General features: G+C 54.1%; 1 protein-coding gene across 3 annotated transcripts in view; it reads right to left on the bottom strand.

The window, feature by feature from the left end:
- Positions 1 to 16,475, bottom strand: part of SPNS2 (SPNS lysolipid transporter 2, sphingosine-1-phosphate) — a 40,395-nt gene that overhangs the window by 10,222 nt on the left and 13,698 nt on the right. For 2 of the 3 annotated variants that reach the window (XR_008673121.2, XM_004058314.5), the window contains exons 2-3: positions 15,857 to 15,922; positions 3,629 to 3,765 (exon numbers count right to left, since the gene is read on the bottom strand). Coding sequence is in view for 1 of the 3 variants with exons in the window: in XM_004058314.5 (XP_004058362.1) it covers positions 3,629 to 3,765; positions 15,857 to 15,922 (203 nt within the window). In the remaining 2 variants the exon portion in view is untranslated. The remainder of the gene's footprint in view (positions 1 to 3,628; positions 3,766 to 15,856; positions 15,923 to 16,475) is intronic. The other variant, XR_008673120.2, reaches the window with a different exon arrangement.

Below are 16,475 nucleotides of genomic sequence, written 5' to 3'. Positions count from 1 at the left end.
TGACAGAGCGAGACCCTGTCTCAAAAACACATTTAAGGCTGGGCATGGTGGGCTCACATCTGTAATCCCAGCACTTTGGGAAGTCAAGGCGAGTGGATCACCTGAGGTCAGGAGTTCGAGACCAGCCTGGCCAACACGGTGAAACCCCTTCTCTACTAAAAATACAAAAATTAGCTGGGCATGGTGGCAGTCGCCTATAATCGCAGCTACGCGGGAGGCTGAGGCAGGAGAATCACTTGAACCCGGTGGTGGAGGAGGGGGTGGCAGAGGTTGCAGTGAGCCGACATTGCGCCACTGCACTCCAGCCTGGGTGAAAGAGCGAAACTGTCTCAAAATAAACAATATTTAAAAATAAAATGGACATGAAAGGAAACCCTCCACGCATCTTATCCTGTAACTTGCTTTTGCTCCCTCATTCTTATCTTTTTGAAACCCATTTATGCTGGTTAATTAAGATCTAGTTCATTCTTTTCCTGTTGAGTCTCACAGGGCCCGGCACAGTGGCTCACACCTATAATTCCAGCACTTCAGGAGGCTGAGGCGGTAGGATCACCTGAGGTCAGGAGTTCCAGACTAGCCTTGTCAACATGGTGAAACCCCATCTCTATTAAAAATACAAAAATTAGCTGGGTGTGGTGGCGCGTGCCTGTAATCCCAGCTACTTGGGAGGCTGAGGCAGGAGAATCGCTTGAACCTGGGAGGCGGAGGTTGCAGTGAACCCAGATTGTGCCATTGCACTCCAGCCTGGGCAACAAGAGTGAAACTCCGTCTAAAAAAAAAAAAAAAGAGTCATACACACCATTAATCTGTGCACGCCCGGTGATGGTCATTTAGATGGCTTCCTTTTTTTTTTTTTTTTTTTTTTTGGGCTATTACAGTGCTTCTTACATGCATGTGTCTACAAGCTGGAGTTTCTCTCTTGGGTATATACCCCAAGTAGAAGGCTGGGCCACGGGAGATAAACAGAGTTTTATAATATCCTGCCGTTTTGCTCTCCAAAGAGGCTCTACCAATTTACACTCCCACCAGCAGGGCTGGAGTCCCTGATTCCCCACAGCTTTGATCACACTTGGTATTGTCAGCCTTTTTAATTGTTGCCAATCTGACGGGTGTGAAATGGGATCTCATTGTTTTTCTAATTTGCATTTCCCTGATTACTAGAGAAGCTGAGCCCTGTCTCTTCCTACACGTATTGGCCGTTTGGGTGTCTTCTCCTGAAACTGTCTGTAGCTATCCCGTGCCCGTTTTTCTACTGAGTTATTTGTCTTTTTCTTGTTGATTTATAGTTCTAGATTTTAAGAGCTTGCTTTTTGCTTTACTTTCCCCTATCGGGACTTTATTCTGCAAGATGGTTTAGAACACAGGCCAAACTTTTCTTTCAATCCAGATGGATAGATAGTTCTTCCCAAACCACTCATTTGAGATGCAACTTTCATCCTACACCAAATCCCCACAGAAATGAGGACTCTGGCTCAATGATCTTAGTCCATCCCTCTGCTGTTTTAGTTACAATCACTGTATTTTGATAACTGAGAGGCAAATCCCCTTTCACTGTTATTTTTTCACAATGTTCTTGGCTGTTCCTGGGCATTTTCTCTGCCAAATTAACTTCAGAATCACATTGCCAAGGTCTACCAGAAACCCCTATGGGATGCAAATTGTGATTTCAATGCATTTATGGATTCACTGGAGGTGACCTGTTTCTCTCTCTGCCTTTCCTTATCTTCTGTCTCCTTCCACACACCCAGAGATGGACCCGGACCTGGCATGGTGGTCCTAGACTTACTGGTCAGTCCCAGGAGCAGCCTCAGAGGTTGGTGACCAGGGGCCTGGCCAGGGGCAAGACGAGGTCCTGAGGGGCCCTAGAGGCCTCTGGTCCAGTTCTTATTTTTGACTGTGGCCACCAGGCTCTGCTTGCCATCCTGGACCTGGAGCTTTACCTGACCTGACCCTCCTCTGTGAAGCTGCCCCATGAAGCAAGGATGTCCTTGGCAAACCTGCTGATTCTCTCTGCCCTCCCTCCAATGTCCCCACCATCAACCCAAATCTGACCCCGCCATTGTTCTTCAAACTTTTGCAGAGCTCAGCACTGCCACAGAAGGAAGCCTAGGCCCTCTAGCCTGGCATTCAAGGTTCTCCATGACCCAGTCCCTGCTTTCTTTCCAGTGAAAATGCAATCCTCAATCTTTCTTTCTTTTTCTTTTTTTTTTTTTTTTTTGAGATGGAGTTTTGCTCTTGTCACCCAGGCTGGAGTGCAGTGGTGCGATCTCTGCTCACTGCAACCTCCGCCTTCGAGGTTCAAGCGATTCTCCTGCCTCAGCCTCCCAAGTAGCTGGGATTATAGGCATGCACCACCATGCCTGGCTAATTTTTGTATTTTTAGTAGAGATGGGGTTTCTCCATGTTGGCCAGGCTGGTCTCGAACTCCTGACCTCAGGGGATCCACCCGCCTTGGCCTTCCAAAGTTCTGGGATTACAGGCATGAGCCATCACACCTGGCCCAATCCTCAATCTTTCAACACACTCCACCATTTCTGCATCAGTGGGTTGGCTCCCTCTGCCCATGCTACCTTCACCAAAAGGCCTGATCTCACAGTCCTGCCTGCCCAGCGCAAATGCCACCTCCTCCAGGAAGCCTTCCCTGACCCCATGGATTTCAAGAGACTGTTGTCTCTTTAGTGAGGACTCTCAGCACTTTTTCTACACCTCTTTTAGGCTCTGAACACGGGAGCTCCTGTCAAATCTTCCTACCCCGAAGCCTGGGTGCTCCCAAGGACAGGGCTATCCTGAAAGCTCCTTGAAGACAGATCATGATCTCCCCTTCTTCCTTCATCTTTCTCTATAGCAGCCGCCATGTGATTGCCACTCTCTGCTTGAATACGCCTCGAGATGGGGAACTCACTACCTCACAAGGCAACAGTCTCATCTTTGGAAGGAGGAACAGAAACAATGACTGGCTGAGCACTCGCCGTGTTCCAGGGTCTGGACCTTCACAGCTCAGCTACTTCTCAAGAGAAACCTTCGAGTTGGGAAGTATTATCCCCATTTTAAAGATGAGGAAACTGAGGCTCAGAGAGATTAAGTTCCTCCAGGTCACAAAGCTGAGTAGGAAACAAAGTTGGGATATTCAAGCCCAGGCCTGTGGGAGCTAAATGAGAAGACTCTTGTTTGTGTTGAATTGATGTTTGCTTCTCTGGGATGTCGATCCAAGAAGTCAGCTGGTCATCAGACCAAGCACAAAGTAAGCAAGAACCAGAGAGGGGTAGTGACTCCCCCAGGGTCACACAGCCAGATAATGGCAGAGCCAGGGCTAGGACGCAAGGCCCTCACTCCTAGGCCAGACTTGTTCTTTGCATCCATCCCAAATCAGAGGGATGCTCAGAAAGAGTCAGGAGGCCACATGGGCTGGAAGGCTCTCAGGTCAGGCCAGCGTGGGGAAGGCCCCAGCCGCAGGGCTGGTTTATAAAAATACCCGAAGACCACCTGTCCTTCTGCACTGGCAAGACAGTGGGGTTCAAGCAAAGGAGCTGGAAGCCCCGGGCTGGATTCTTCAACAAGCCAATAAGACTAGCCACTCGCTGGAGGGACCAGGACAGAGGGGTCGGGGAGAAGCCGAGCCGGGCCTCACCTGCTGGGGAATGAAGGAGCTGGAGAAGGTGACGGCCGACCAGAAGAAAATGCCGCAGCTGAGAATCACCTTCCTGTTGAAGCGGTCGCCCAGGTAGCCGAAGATGGGGGCAGCCACCATGAAGCTACAGATGAACACTGCAGGGAGAGGAGAGCTTGAGGGGCGGCCCAGGTCCCTGCGCCCCGGCCTCCCGGCCCATTTCACTCCGGCTTGAGGCCAAGAGTCTGTGGAGCAAAGGGACCAAGGAAGCAGCCCAGAGAGGAAACCTCGGCCCGACCTGCACCCCAGGAAGGTGGGAAAGGCCTTCCGAGGTCAGGCAGGTCCATGACGCCATCCTCTCCCATGTATGTCCAGTTCGCCCAGTTTGTCCAGGTTTGGGTGAGCCCTTTGGGTACTTTTTAAAACAGTCAAGATCTATTTATTGAACACTTTCTACATGCCACACACTATGCTAGGGGCTCACCATGTCATATCTCACATATCTTTTTAAAATTTTGTTTATTTTTATTGTTTTGAGACAGGGTCTCGCTCTGTCACCCAGGCTGGAGTGCCGTGGCACACTCTCGGCTCACTGCAACCTCCATCTCCTGGGTTCAAGCGATTCTTATGCCTCAGCCTCCTGAGTAGCTGGCATTACAGGCATGCGCCACCACACTTGGCTAATTCTTGTATTTTAGTAGAGATGGGGTTTTGCCATGTTGGCCAGGCTAGTCTTGAACTCCTGGCCTCAAGTGATCCACCCACTTTGGCCTCCCAAAGTGCTGGGATTACACGTGTGAGCCACCGCGCCCAGCCATATCTCATCATGTATCTTTGTATCTCATGTATTACGTATCTTTCCAGCCCCCTCCCACCTCACAGATGCGGAGACAGACTCAGAGGGAGACTGACTTGGCCAAGACCCCACAGGCAGTAAATGTTCCAGTGGGGATCTGACACCAGCTGCCTGACTCCAGAGCCTGTGTTCCTTATACTTTACCACACTGCACCCCTTGTTCTACTTGTGAAAGAAGCTCAGAGAGGGGAAGGGATCTACGCAAGGTCACACAGCAAATCAGGCAGAACTGGGCCTGGAACTCCAGATTTCGCACCTGCTAGACCACACAGCTGCTCCCACTCCCAGCGTGCCTCAGGGCCTTTCCTAATGGCTGAAAACACTGTCATCCATCTGTCCATTCTACCGTCTTGTCATTCAACAACAACAATTTTTTTGTACCTACAATGCACCAGGAACCGTTTTAAGTGTTTGGGATATATCAGTCAACAAAAGAGACAAAAACCCCTATCCTATGAAGCTTTCATTCGAATGAGGAGAAATAGACAATAAAGAAATAAACAAATCAATAACACAGCTTGTCAGATGGTGGCAAGTGCTACAGAGGGTGGGAGGGGCTGAAACAGGAGCTTGGAAGGGTGTGTATGAGAGCAAGTGGATGCCACGATTTTATATTTTTTAAGAGTCTCTGTCACCCAGGCTGGAGTGCAATGGTGCAATCTCCGCTCACTGCAACCTCTGCCTCAGCCTCACAAGTAGCTGGGATTACAGGCACACACCATCACGCTCTGCTGATTTTTGTATTTTTAGTAGAGATGGGGTTTCACCATGTTGGCTAGGCTGGTCTCCAACTCCTGACCTCAGGTGATCCATCTGCCTCAGCCTCTCAAAGTGCTGGGACTACAGGCGTGAGCCACCGTGCCTGGCTGAGAGAAATTTATTGATATAGTCAGCTGGTGTTTTATTTGTTTGTGAGACAGTGTCTTGCTCTGTTGCTCAGGCAGCTGGAATGCAGTGGTGCGATTTCCACTCTCTGCAACCTCCGCCTCCCAGGTTCAAGCAATTCTCCTGCCTTAGCCTCTTGAGTAGCTGGGATTACAGGCGCCTGCCACCACGCCCAGCTAATTTTTGTATTGTTAGTAGAGATGGGGTTTCTCTATGTTGGCCAGCCTGGTCTCAAACTCCTGACCTCAAGTGATCTACCCGCTGCGGCCTCCCAAAGTGTGGGATTACAGGTGTGAGCCACTGTACCCGGCCACCACAATTTTAAATAGAGCAGTCAGAGAAGGGGATATTTCAGCCAAGACCTGGAGGAGGTAAGGAAACAAATCATGCAATTATTGGGGCAAGAACAGCAAGTGCCTAGGCCCTGGGGCAGGAGTTTACTTAGCATGTTGGAGGAGCAGGAAAGAGGCTGGGGTGGGGCCCCGGAGCCCACTGTGATGACTGTGACGTCCATGGGTGAGAAAGGAAAACATGAGGGGATGTTGAGCAAAGGCCGTGACCTGGCTTTGTTCTTCCAGAACAAGAGGTTTAGAAGATTCCACAGGGAGGCCACTGCCAGTGATGGGAGGGGCCTTGGAGGTCCCAGGTGGGATGAAGAGGCCCAGAGCAAGGTAGGGTAGACCCTAGGTCACACAGCGAGGTGGCCCCCCATCCCTCCCCCCGGAAAGCAGTCCCACAGCTGATGGGCAGATGGCCAGACAAAGGCTGGGAGTGACAGACATGGCAGCCAGTTGGCCTCTGACCGCCAGGCTGAATGTGTGCGTGGTCCTGGCTGCTCCTCCGTGGGCCTGAGACCCTGGCGAGATGGGACCTGAGAGAAGAGAAAGAGGGAGGGAGGAAGGAGGAAAAGAGAGAGGTGAAAGAGAGGCGAGAGGGCCAGACAGAGCTCCCCTGAACCTGGCTGGAGGAGTGACTGCCCCTCTCTCATGCGAGCAAGAACAGGCCAGTGAGTGCGCATGGGTGGTGGGTGTACGAGCAGACCTGTTAATTCCAGAGGCCTTGGGTAGAATCAGCATGCGGGTGCACAAATCCGGGCATGAGACACACTCCCGGGGCTCAAATTCACCTCCGCTCCTTCCCAGCCGGTGACCTCAGTCAGGCCACAGCCATTCTGTGTCTCACCTTCAGTGGTGTGCTGATAAATGTTTAACTGGCTCTGAAAAAGGGGCGAGGGGAGCCCTGATGTGGCGTGTTTGCTCATTTCTTTTTTTTCTGAGATGGAGTTTCACTCTGTCGCCCAGGCTGGAGTGCAGTGGCACCGTCTCAGCTCACTGCAACCTCCGCCTCCCGGGTTCAAGCGATTCTCTTGCCTCGACCTCCCAAGTAGCTGGGATTATAGGCACCTGCCACCACGCCTGGCTAATTTTTGAATGTTTAGTAGAGACAAGGTTTTGCCATGTTGGCCAGGCTGGTCTCAAACACCTGATCTCAGGTGATCCTCCTGCCTCGGCCTCCCAAAGCGCTGGGATTACAGGGGTGAGCCACCGTGCCCGGCCGTGTTTGCCCATTTCTGTGGTGTAAACACTCCGCCCTGGCTGAGTTCAAGCTACCCACGTCGTGTCACTGATGGGCGTTGGAAAGGGATGTGCAGGAACACGCCATTGTCCAGTGTTTCTACCACACAAATAGAACAGACGCCACTCACCATAGGACCACAGATAACGCTTAAACACAGCAAAATAATTAGGAAGTGAGGACTTTTGAGTAGTTATTACCTTGTTTCTAATTATTTAATTGTAAGCTGATATCATTTAGTTTTTAACAATGGTTGTATTTTACGACTAGCTCACACACCATTCCTGAAATGTTAACAATTGACTCTCATGAGCTGGCCTGAGCCAGTGCCAACATGCCAACATCCTCATCTGTAAAATGAAGATAAAAATAGCAGCTCTCCAGGGTGGGTCTGGGTGCTGGATAGCACGTGCAAGGTGCTTAATGCCACACCCTGCCCAGAGCAGGCCGGCCTTGGTCAACACTGGGCCCTTGTTTAAATTAGTCAAGGCAGAAATTATTTCCTCACATTTAGAAAAAGAATTTTTCCTGCTGGGCCTGCCTCCAAGGACCTGCCTGAGATCAGATCAGAATGTGGCAGGAGGGAGATTTCCAGTTGCATCAGGACTGACACATGTTAGGGGGAGGAGGAGGAATTGTTCTCCCTGTGCCTGTCTGTGCTAGGTGGCAAGTGGACAGAAGGAATCAGAAGAGAAGTTTCCCCCTGTCTGGCCAGGGGCAGATCCTGTTCATAGGTTGCTCTGTTTAAAGGACAACCTATGCTGGGGAACCACCAAGGAGCTCCAGATCCTGCCAGGATAATGAAGAGAGGCCTCCTGGAGGCGGTGGTGTCAAAGCTGGGCACTGAAGCATGCATAGGAGTTTACCGCTAAGATAATACTTAACATCAAGAATATACACTGAAATATAAACTTCAGATCTTATCAGCAATATTGTATAATGGTTCACGAGGCATGATGCTTAGTGTTCATGATAACTGCAGTTATTATTTATGGAGCACTTACTATAGGCAAGGCCCAGCATGCAGCCTTGACATATGCACAGATGATCTCATTTGATTCTGTTCTCTTCATTTTACAGAGGAGACAATGGAGGCCAAAAGAAGTGATATCACACAGCGAGTGTGCGGCTGAGCCAGAATTTAAATCCCAGTTTGGCAGACTCCAGAGTCCTTGCTCTAAATCACTCCCCAGACTGCCATGCTGGGAAGGGGGAAGGTCCCAGCCGATGTTCCCAAGGTCAGGGAAAGTTCAGGGCCTGTTGAGGACAGCAAGGAGACAGGTCAGGCCATGGCCTGAGGATGCTGACGAGGAAGCAGCGAGAGATGAGGCTGTGGAGGGAGGACTGAGCTAAAGACCAGGACAGGGTTTGGTGTTTAGAAGGCGGCAGAGAACCACAGCGCGCTCTCTCCACCCCACCCCCCAACACCATGGTAGGACCCTTGAAAAAGCCCCCTCCCGGGGGGGGTGACGAGGGACTGGAGGGACGTGACCCAGACCTTCGCCAGACCCCGGCCATCATGCTCCATTCTCTCCTCTTGCCCACAGTGGAGCAGGAAGCACGGGCCCTTCTTAGCTCTTTCAACCTCTCCCTGGTTTCTGGCTGCTCACTTAGATGGGCAGAAGTCCTCAGGACTGCAGGTGGACTCCTGGCAGAAGCTGGCACGCCCCGTCCCCACCCACCGGCCCCAGCCTGATGAACTTGCCCAAGCACCTATGTGCCCTTAGCTCACCTGATCCTCCCCACGTCCATCCCTATCTAACAGCTGAGGTCACTGAGGCCCCAAGAGGTGGAGGAAGTTGCCCGAGATGACAGACCAAATTAGGAAGGCACAGTCTGGACCAGCCTGCCCCTCAGTGTCTTCCCTTGGGACACGGCAGTCCAGGGTCAGGAGGGAGGTGGGATCCATCACTGCTGCCCTCTGCTCAGGACAGACAGGAGGGAGGACCCCGCCTGGCCCCCTGGAGGTCACAGGCCATGGAGGGGCCTGAACACAATCAGGGTAGGGACGGGGAGGGGGCTGAGAGAATGTTCCTGGCAGAAGGGACAGGATAGGCGAAGCCTTGCCCATGTGAACTGTGTCCGATGGGGACACAGAGGCCAGCAGGCAACTCTGCTGAGAATAAAGACCAGCCTGGGCTGGGCCTCCAAGCTAGAAGCTTCCCCTGCCCACCACCCCGCAATCCCGTGGTCTTTGTTTGTTTGAGGAGAGCTTTCTGGGCAGACTGGCAGCCCCACCCCTGGTTTTGGTAGGGGCGGCTTTCCCAGCAGTTCCCGCAGGGACATCCTGTGGAGGGTGTGGGGAAGCCCTCGCTCAGCTCACGTGTGCTGAGCCCACAGGTCTAGGACAATGGAGAGGCAGGGCAGGGAGCCAGTACCGAGCGGGCAGGGCCGTGACAGCAGGGAGGGAGGGGTCAGACCAGCCCGCCTGCCTCAGGGTCTTGGGCCAGGGCCTCACTCCCTCCTCCTCGGCAGGCTGGCAGGAGGCCGTCAGAAAGCCAGTGCTGTCCACCTCTCATGGCAGCCCAGAGCTCAGAACCCCCACGGGTACTCGGTATCCTGGTGGGCAGCCCCAGGACCCCTGTCCATGGTGAGCGGAGCCAGCCCCATGGCACACATGGCCTGTATGACCCCAGAAAGCAGTTTTGGAGCAGGAAAGGGCAAGTCTGAGCTTGGGGGAGCCCTGAGCCCCCACTCTGTGGCCTTGGAGCCTGCATTCAGCCCTTGCTTCGGCCTGGGCAGAACCACGGCTATTTTTACATGGCTGATCTGTTATTTGGAGAAGATCCACCATCCTCCACATCCTGTGGGCAGGGAGGGTGCTCAGGCAGGCATGGGTGGGGCGGGGGCCAGGCTCTGCCATCCAAGGGACGGCCTGGGCTGGCCAAGCTGACGGAGAATGCTCAGGACAGATGGCCCCATCAGCGCCTGAAAGCTCACCACACTCAGACTTCCCGGTGGAAGGACGGGAACACCTGCTCTGTGATCCCCTACTCAGGATGTAAACCTTGTGTTGGGCTCTCAGGCCTCAGGGTGAATGAGGTTTCGGGGCCACCCCTTGAAAAGGAGGGCTTTGGGGAACAGCCGCAGGGGCTGCCCGGCTGTGCCTTCAGAACCCAAGTCTGCTGAAGCAGGAGTCGCTGGGCTGGCCAAAGAGGGGAGGGGAGAACAGGCAGAAGGAGACTTACCCCCAAAACAGAGGCACCGTCTGGTTTCGGTTTGAGCTGGCTCTTCCTCTGTCCCCACTCTCCCTCCGTTCCCCCATCCCCATCCTGGCACTTCCTCGTGAGCCTACAAACCCCGGCCCTGAGTAGCCTTCAGCTTCCTCTGCTGCCCCTTCCCACACTTGGTCCCAGAATGAATATCCTGAGACACACATCTTTTTTGTTTGTTTGTTTTTGTTTTGTTTTTGAGACGGAGTCTCGCTCTGTTGCCTAGGCTGGAGTGCAGTGGTGCGATCTCGGCTCACTGCAAGCTCTGCCTCCCGGGTTCATGCCATTCTCCTGCCTCAGCCTCCTAAGTAGCTGGGACTACAGGCGCCCGCCACCACGCCCGGCGAATTTTTGTATTTTTAGCAGAGACAGGGTTTCACCGTGTTGGCCAGGATGGTCTCAATCTCCTGACCTCATGATCCTCCCGCCTCGGCCTCCCAAAGTGCTGGGATTACAGGCGTGAGCCACCGCGCCCGGCCTTCTTTTTTTTTTTTTTTTTTTTTTTTGAGATGGAGTCTCGCTCTGTTGCCCAGGCTGGAGTGCAGTGGTGCAATCTCAGCTCACTGCAACCTCGGCCTCCCGGGTTCAAGCGATTGTGCCTCAGCCTCCCAGGTAGCTGGGATTACAGGCGCCCGCCACCACACCCGGCGAATTTTTGTATTTTTAGCAGAGATTGGGTTTCACCATGTTAGCCGGGATGGTCTCGATCTCCTGACCTCGTGATCCACCCGCCTCGGCCTCCCAAAGTGCTGGGATTACAGGCCTGAGCCACCACGCCCGGCCCGAGACACACATTTTACATGGACTGCCCTGTTCCAAAACCTTCTCTGGCTCCCTACTGCCCCAAGACAAAACCTACATGCCTTATGTTGGCCTTCAAGCCTTTCACAGTCAGACCCTGCCCACTGTCCAGCCTCTTCTCCTTCTGTTCTCCCCATACACCAACCCATGGCCAATGGGCCACAGGCCACTCGAGTCAGGCAGTGCCACAAACAGCCTTCGTTCTCCCTCACCCTTCCCTGTGTCGCATTGACGCTGATTTCCTCAGATCTAGCTTCTAATTCATTTTCTTTTCAACTAGGTGTAGTCTACTCATTAACTCACCTAATTATTCCATTTTTTATTTTAATACATATTTTTCACTTCCAGTATTTTCGAATATTAGTCTTTTAAACATTTTCCAGTTCTCTTTTCATAATGTTCTGTTCTTGTCTTACAAGTCCTATCCTTTCCTTTAGAGCTTTGAATATTAGACACATCTAATTTTGAAGTCCCTTTGTGACGAGTCTGTTTTCCCGTCTTCAGGGTCAGCTGACTCCCTCTCAAAAAAATGAGGGAGAACTGTATGCTCTATTAATTTTTTTTTTTGAGACGGAGTCTTGGTCTTGTTACCCAGGCTGGAGTGCAGTGGTGTGATCTTGGCTCACTGCAACATCCACCTCTTGGGTTTAAGCGATTCTCCTGCCTCAGCCTCCCGAGTAGCTGAGATTACAGGCACCCACACCACGCCCAGCTAATTTATGTATTTTAGTAGAGATGGGGTTCACCATGTTGGTTCAGGCTGGTCTCAAACTGCTGACCTCGGGTGATCCACCCGCCTCGGCCTCCCAAAGTGCTGGGATTACAGGTGTGAGCCACCGCGCCTGGCCTGCTCTATTAATTTCGAATTTGAGTTTGTCTTCAGTGGAAATTGTCCCCTGTGTCCCATGCAGGCTCTGGGTCATGAAGAATTCCCTAAGGAATGGTTTGGGATTTGCTTCTGCCGGGGTCCCTGGAAACACAGGGGGCCTCTATGGGGAAGGAAGTGGAAGCCCCAGGCCTGTACGGAGCAGGGGCTGGAACTAGCCAGCGCCAGGTGGGAAATGCCCATTCTCGAAAGGGAACTCTACCAGAAAAACTACCCAGCAGCCTGGGGACACAGCTTGGAATCAGGAAGCTTGGATGGAAACAAAATCACCCACGGTTAGAACGAAGAAACCCCAGGCCCGGAAACTGAGCCAGGCGGGCGTTCCCTTGATGAATCTGGGTGATGTGTTCTGTGGAAGTTTGTTGCGCCATTCTCACTACTTTTTATGTCTGTTTAAAATTTTTCATGATAAAAATGTTTATATTGAAAATACTGTAACAAGCTTCGAAGACATTTATCTGGTCCCTAAACACTCTGCATCACTTGGCTTCAATTCTAGCTCCCACTCCGGTTTTTGAGTTCAGCTCTCTGCTTCTGGCATCTGGGAATTTCCCTGCTAGCTTTAGCTGTCAAGCTCAGCTTTGTAATTTCAACATGTTTTCTTGGCATATTTTATCTAGCTTGGAGGGGAAAGGAGGGCTTCACACATCTACTCAATCTCACACACTGACTACAAACTCTAACTCATCCTTCAAAGCCCCATTCAAACGTCTCCTCCTCAGGGAAGTGTTCTCCACCTGCCACCGGCCAGAGCTAGGTGCACGCGCTCTGCCGTCCACCCAGGCTCCCACAGCCCCCTGTGCCTGGGTGGTGACTTGATGATACGTTTTCTGCCCCCATAGATAGAGGGAATCTACCTGAGGGTAAGAACTGAGTCTGGGCAGAGCCCAGCACACGACCTGCCAGGCAGTAGGTTCAGTGGCAGCTGCTTCTCTAGGTGTAGGCCATGGGGGCTCCTGATTTCCCCAAACAGCAAAACCTATGAGCGGTTTTTGTTTTTTTGTTTTTTTTTTTTTTGGTTTTTTTTTTGGTGAGATAGAGTCTCACTCTGTCACCCAGGCTGGAGTGCAATGGCGCAATCTGGGCTTACTGCAATCTCCGCCTCCTGGCTTCAAGCGATTCTCCTGCCTCAGCCTCCCGAGTAGCTGGGATTATAGGCACCCACCACCACACCTGGCTAATTTTTGTATTTTTAGTAGAGATGGGGTTTCACTATGTTGGACAGGCTGGTCTCGAACTCCTGACCTCAGATGATCCACCTGCCTCAGCCTCCCAAAGTGCTGGGATTATAGGCGTAAGCCATAGGCGCCCAGCCTATGAGCTGTAATTCTGCTGTGGGCTTTCAGAGAGGCTGAGATATGGCTTCTGCAGGGGGTCCAGGGGCCAGGTCCAAACCAGCAGCCATCTAATCTGCAAAGGGGCTGCTGAAAGTGGGCTCATCCTCAGCAGTTTTCCTGCCTGGTCCCAAGAGGGAAACAGCAGGGGCAAGCCCAGGCCTAACCCTCAGCCACCCCCACTCCCTGTCTCCTGGCCCAGCAGCCCCTGGTGCCCACAAATAAGCAGGCAGCCCAGCTCTCAGCCCTGGCCCTTTGATCTGGGCAAGCACCAACACCTGGCTGGCGCCCTCCACCTGGCTCCGACCTTATCGGGCTTGGGGAAGGCACAGGTGCCTGGGACACAGGCCAATTATGTGACTTGCCTAGTTGTCCACTGAGTCACATCATGGTCTACTCGACTGGCTTCTTGGCTTAGGTGGCCAAAGGGGTGAGGGCACCCTGGGGAGCCATCCTAGCTGTGCCAGGGGTAGGTGACAGGTGAGGGCCATGGTGTACAGACTAGAGGGTCCCTGAGAATGCTGGCAATTCTCACCATGGCCCAGAGGCACCCGCCCTGGGGACACTGAGATGCCAGGTATCCAGGCTCACCCCCAGGCTATGGGCAGCAGAGGCAGAGGCCCAGGTCCCTATTCCAGGCCAGCTGCTCTCCACTGCCAGCCCTCGAGCAAGCCATTTCCCTGTCTTGGGCCTTTGTCCCTGTATCTGGTAAGTGCAGCTGACAAACAGAGCCCGTAGGGTTACTGGAAGAATGAAACAAGACAATGCCTGTGTGTGCTTTGTCCACCTCCAGCCAGGCCACCGGGATGAGGAGGGACGGAGTGACTTCTTTCATGAGCCCGAGAAGCCAGCCTGGGACAGAACCGCAGAAAGAACCAGGGAACCCTCACACCTGCCTTGAGCCGAGCCCCCCACCCCCTGCCCGGCCTGTGACCCTCCCCACCATTCCCTGTACCTCCCGCCCCCACCCTGGGCTGTGCTGGCCCGGACCATGCTCAGTGGTCATTAAATGGAGGATGCGTGGGGTAGAGCCTTGCTCCAGATGAGGCAGTGAGGCCGGGACCAGGAGGGGGATGAGGCTCGGGCCAGGTCCCCAGTGAGTCAGGGGCCACACAGGGCGGGGGCTGGGCAGCTAGGCCTTCTCCTACCCTTTCCTTGCCAGCCTGGCAGCCCACTCCTTCCCATGCGCCCATGTGGCTGGAACTCCATTTCCCGGCTGCAGTGCTGGTCACTGCATGCACACAGCCCAGGGGGCTAGAGGAACCTGTCTCAGGTGGCAGGGCAGGCAGACTTATTCTGGCCTAGCCAGGGAGACCCAGGAAGGGGTAGGGGAGGCGTTGGGCTCATGGCCTGGGAAAACATGATGTCTGCCAGGGCAGGGACCTGGCCACCTATAGGGGATACTGGACCGCACAGCCCTGCCCCATCCTAGAACAGTCAAGTCTCACCTGAGCCTGAGAACCATCGCAACCCCTCTCTCTGAGCCCCAGAGTCCCCATCTGGGCTGTAAGGACAGCTAGGAAGGGAGGTGGGGGGAGTGGCTGTGGCATTCTGTGAGCTCGGGAGGGATTGTGCATACTGGAATGCCACTTAGACAGGTCAGGCAGGTTCCTGGACAGAACGAGCTCACTCCACCCCCTCCCTCCCAGGAGGGCCCAGGCAGGGGAAGGGGTTCACCGACTGGACTGGAATGCAGACCATGGGGACCTCATCCTGCATCTGACTAGGGCTCACAGCCAGATGGACTCCAGGGCCAAGGGCCCAGAGAAAGCAGGATCCAGGCTGGGGCCACACAGCATGACTAGGGCAGAGTCAGGACCAGGCCTCCTGCCCCCAGCCCTGGGTGGCAGCATTGGCCTTAGTCTCTGCCCAGGCCTGAGGGGTGCTGCTAAGAGCATCGCCAACATGGCCTCAGCCAGTGGGAAGGCCAGGGAGCCAAGGGCCCAGCTCCCACAGGGCCATGTCATGGGGAGGGCAGGGACAAGGGAGGCACGTTCCCTGGAGGGAGGGGCTGGTGGGCTGCCATAAGTGCTTAATGGCCTCCCACACTGTCCCGGCCCAGCTTCCAGCAGCCTGGGGGCTCAGGCCTTGCTCTGGCAGCCCATCAGAAGCCTGGGCCCCAGGGGAGAGGGTGGCAGGGAACCTCAGGCCCACGTCCAGTCCAGGGCCCAGATTCTCAGGCGCCTGCCCCGGGCTTGGGAACCGCTCTGGGGCTGACTAGGTGGAGTTTTCTGCTTCGTCACCTAAGAGGCGATTCCCAGGGTTGATGATATTGGAAGGAATGTGGGGGAGGGCAGGAGATAAAAACAGGGTCACCACGGCTCTGTTGGCATTGCCCAACTTACTGAATTAAGGAGCTCCCTGCACCAGCCTCAGGAAGGAGCCTGGATCACTGGGTCCCGATGAGGCCCCAGGACCCAGAGAAAGTTCACCTCTGCAACCTCTGCCTGCACTCTCCTTTACCTGCCATAGCCCCTCAGGGCAGGTATTATTCATTTTGCTACACAAGAAAAGCAGCAGAGGCTCAGAGAAGCAGTGCCATTGGCAGGCGGCAATAGTGAGACTGGGATGCAAAGCCCACTCTCTTTCCAGGAGTCAGGACAGGGGAAGACAGACCGGGTGGCAGATGACGGCCAACAGGACAGGACCCACGACGCCAACGCCTGGGCGGTGGGGGGGAAGGTGGGAGGTGGGCCTCACCTGACTGCAGCAGGCCGGCGCCTCGGTCCTTGACCCCAAAGTGCTGCTGGATGTCCAGAAGGACGCCTGGAGGGAAGACAGAGGGTGCTCACTGGCCGAGTCTGATGGCTGGTGTCCCCACAGACCAGCCCAGCCTCTTTCCCGCCTTGCAGGGCCCAGCCTGGCCATATCTGCAGCACTCCTGCTCTGCTGCGACCTCTACCCTGCCCAGGTTTCCCAGGCTTCCCTCCTGCCTCCCCAGGGACCTCCTGTCCTCAGCCTGTTCCCATCACTCACAAGGACCCGAGGGGCAGGGAAAGGCAGGGCTCCTCTGTGGTCATTCTGCCCCATGGGCAACCACACCTCCTATCTGCCAGCTTGGGCCTCTTCCCTACCTGTGGCCCAGGCCGTGGATCAGTGCAATAGACATAGGCCTTTCCCTCAGGGGGACCACAAAGCCCATGACCCAGAGAGCAGCGGGGGCCCTGAAAGCTGTAGGGAGCTCTCTGGCCTGGGAGGGGCAGCCACTCACTCTGGTTCACCTGCACATGTGCACAACCACATTCGCACACGCACACACACACCTGTACACGCACGCACACACCTGCACACACCTGCACACACACGCACATGCGTGCAC

This window comes from Gorilla gorilla, chromosome 19, assembly GCF_029281585.2.
Source record: "Gorilla gorilla gorilla isolate KB3781 chromosome 19, NHGRI_mGorGor1-v2.1_pri, whole genome shotgun sequence".
NCBI lineage: Eukaryota > Metazoa > Chordata > Mammalia > Primates > Hominidae > Gorilla > Gorilla gorilla.
The sequence above is the reverse complement of the archived record's forward strand: the minus strand, read 5'-3'. Positions and strand labels throughout refer to the sequence as shown.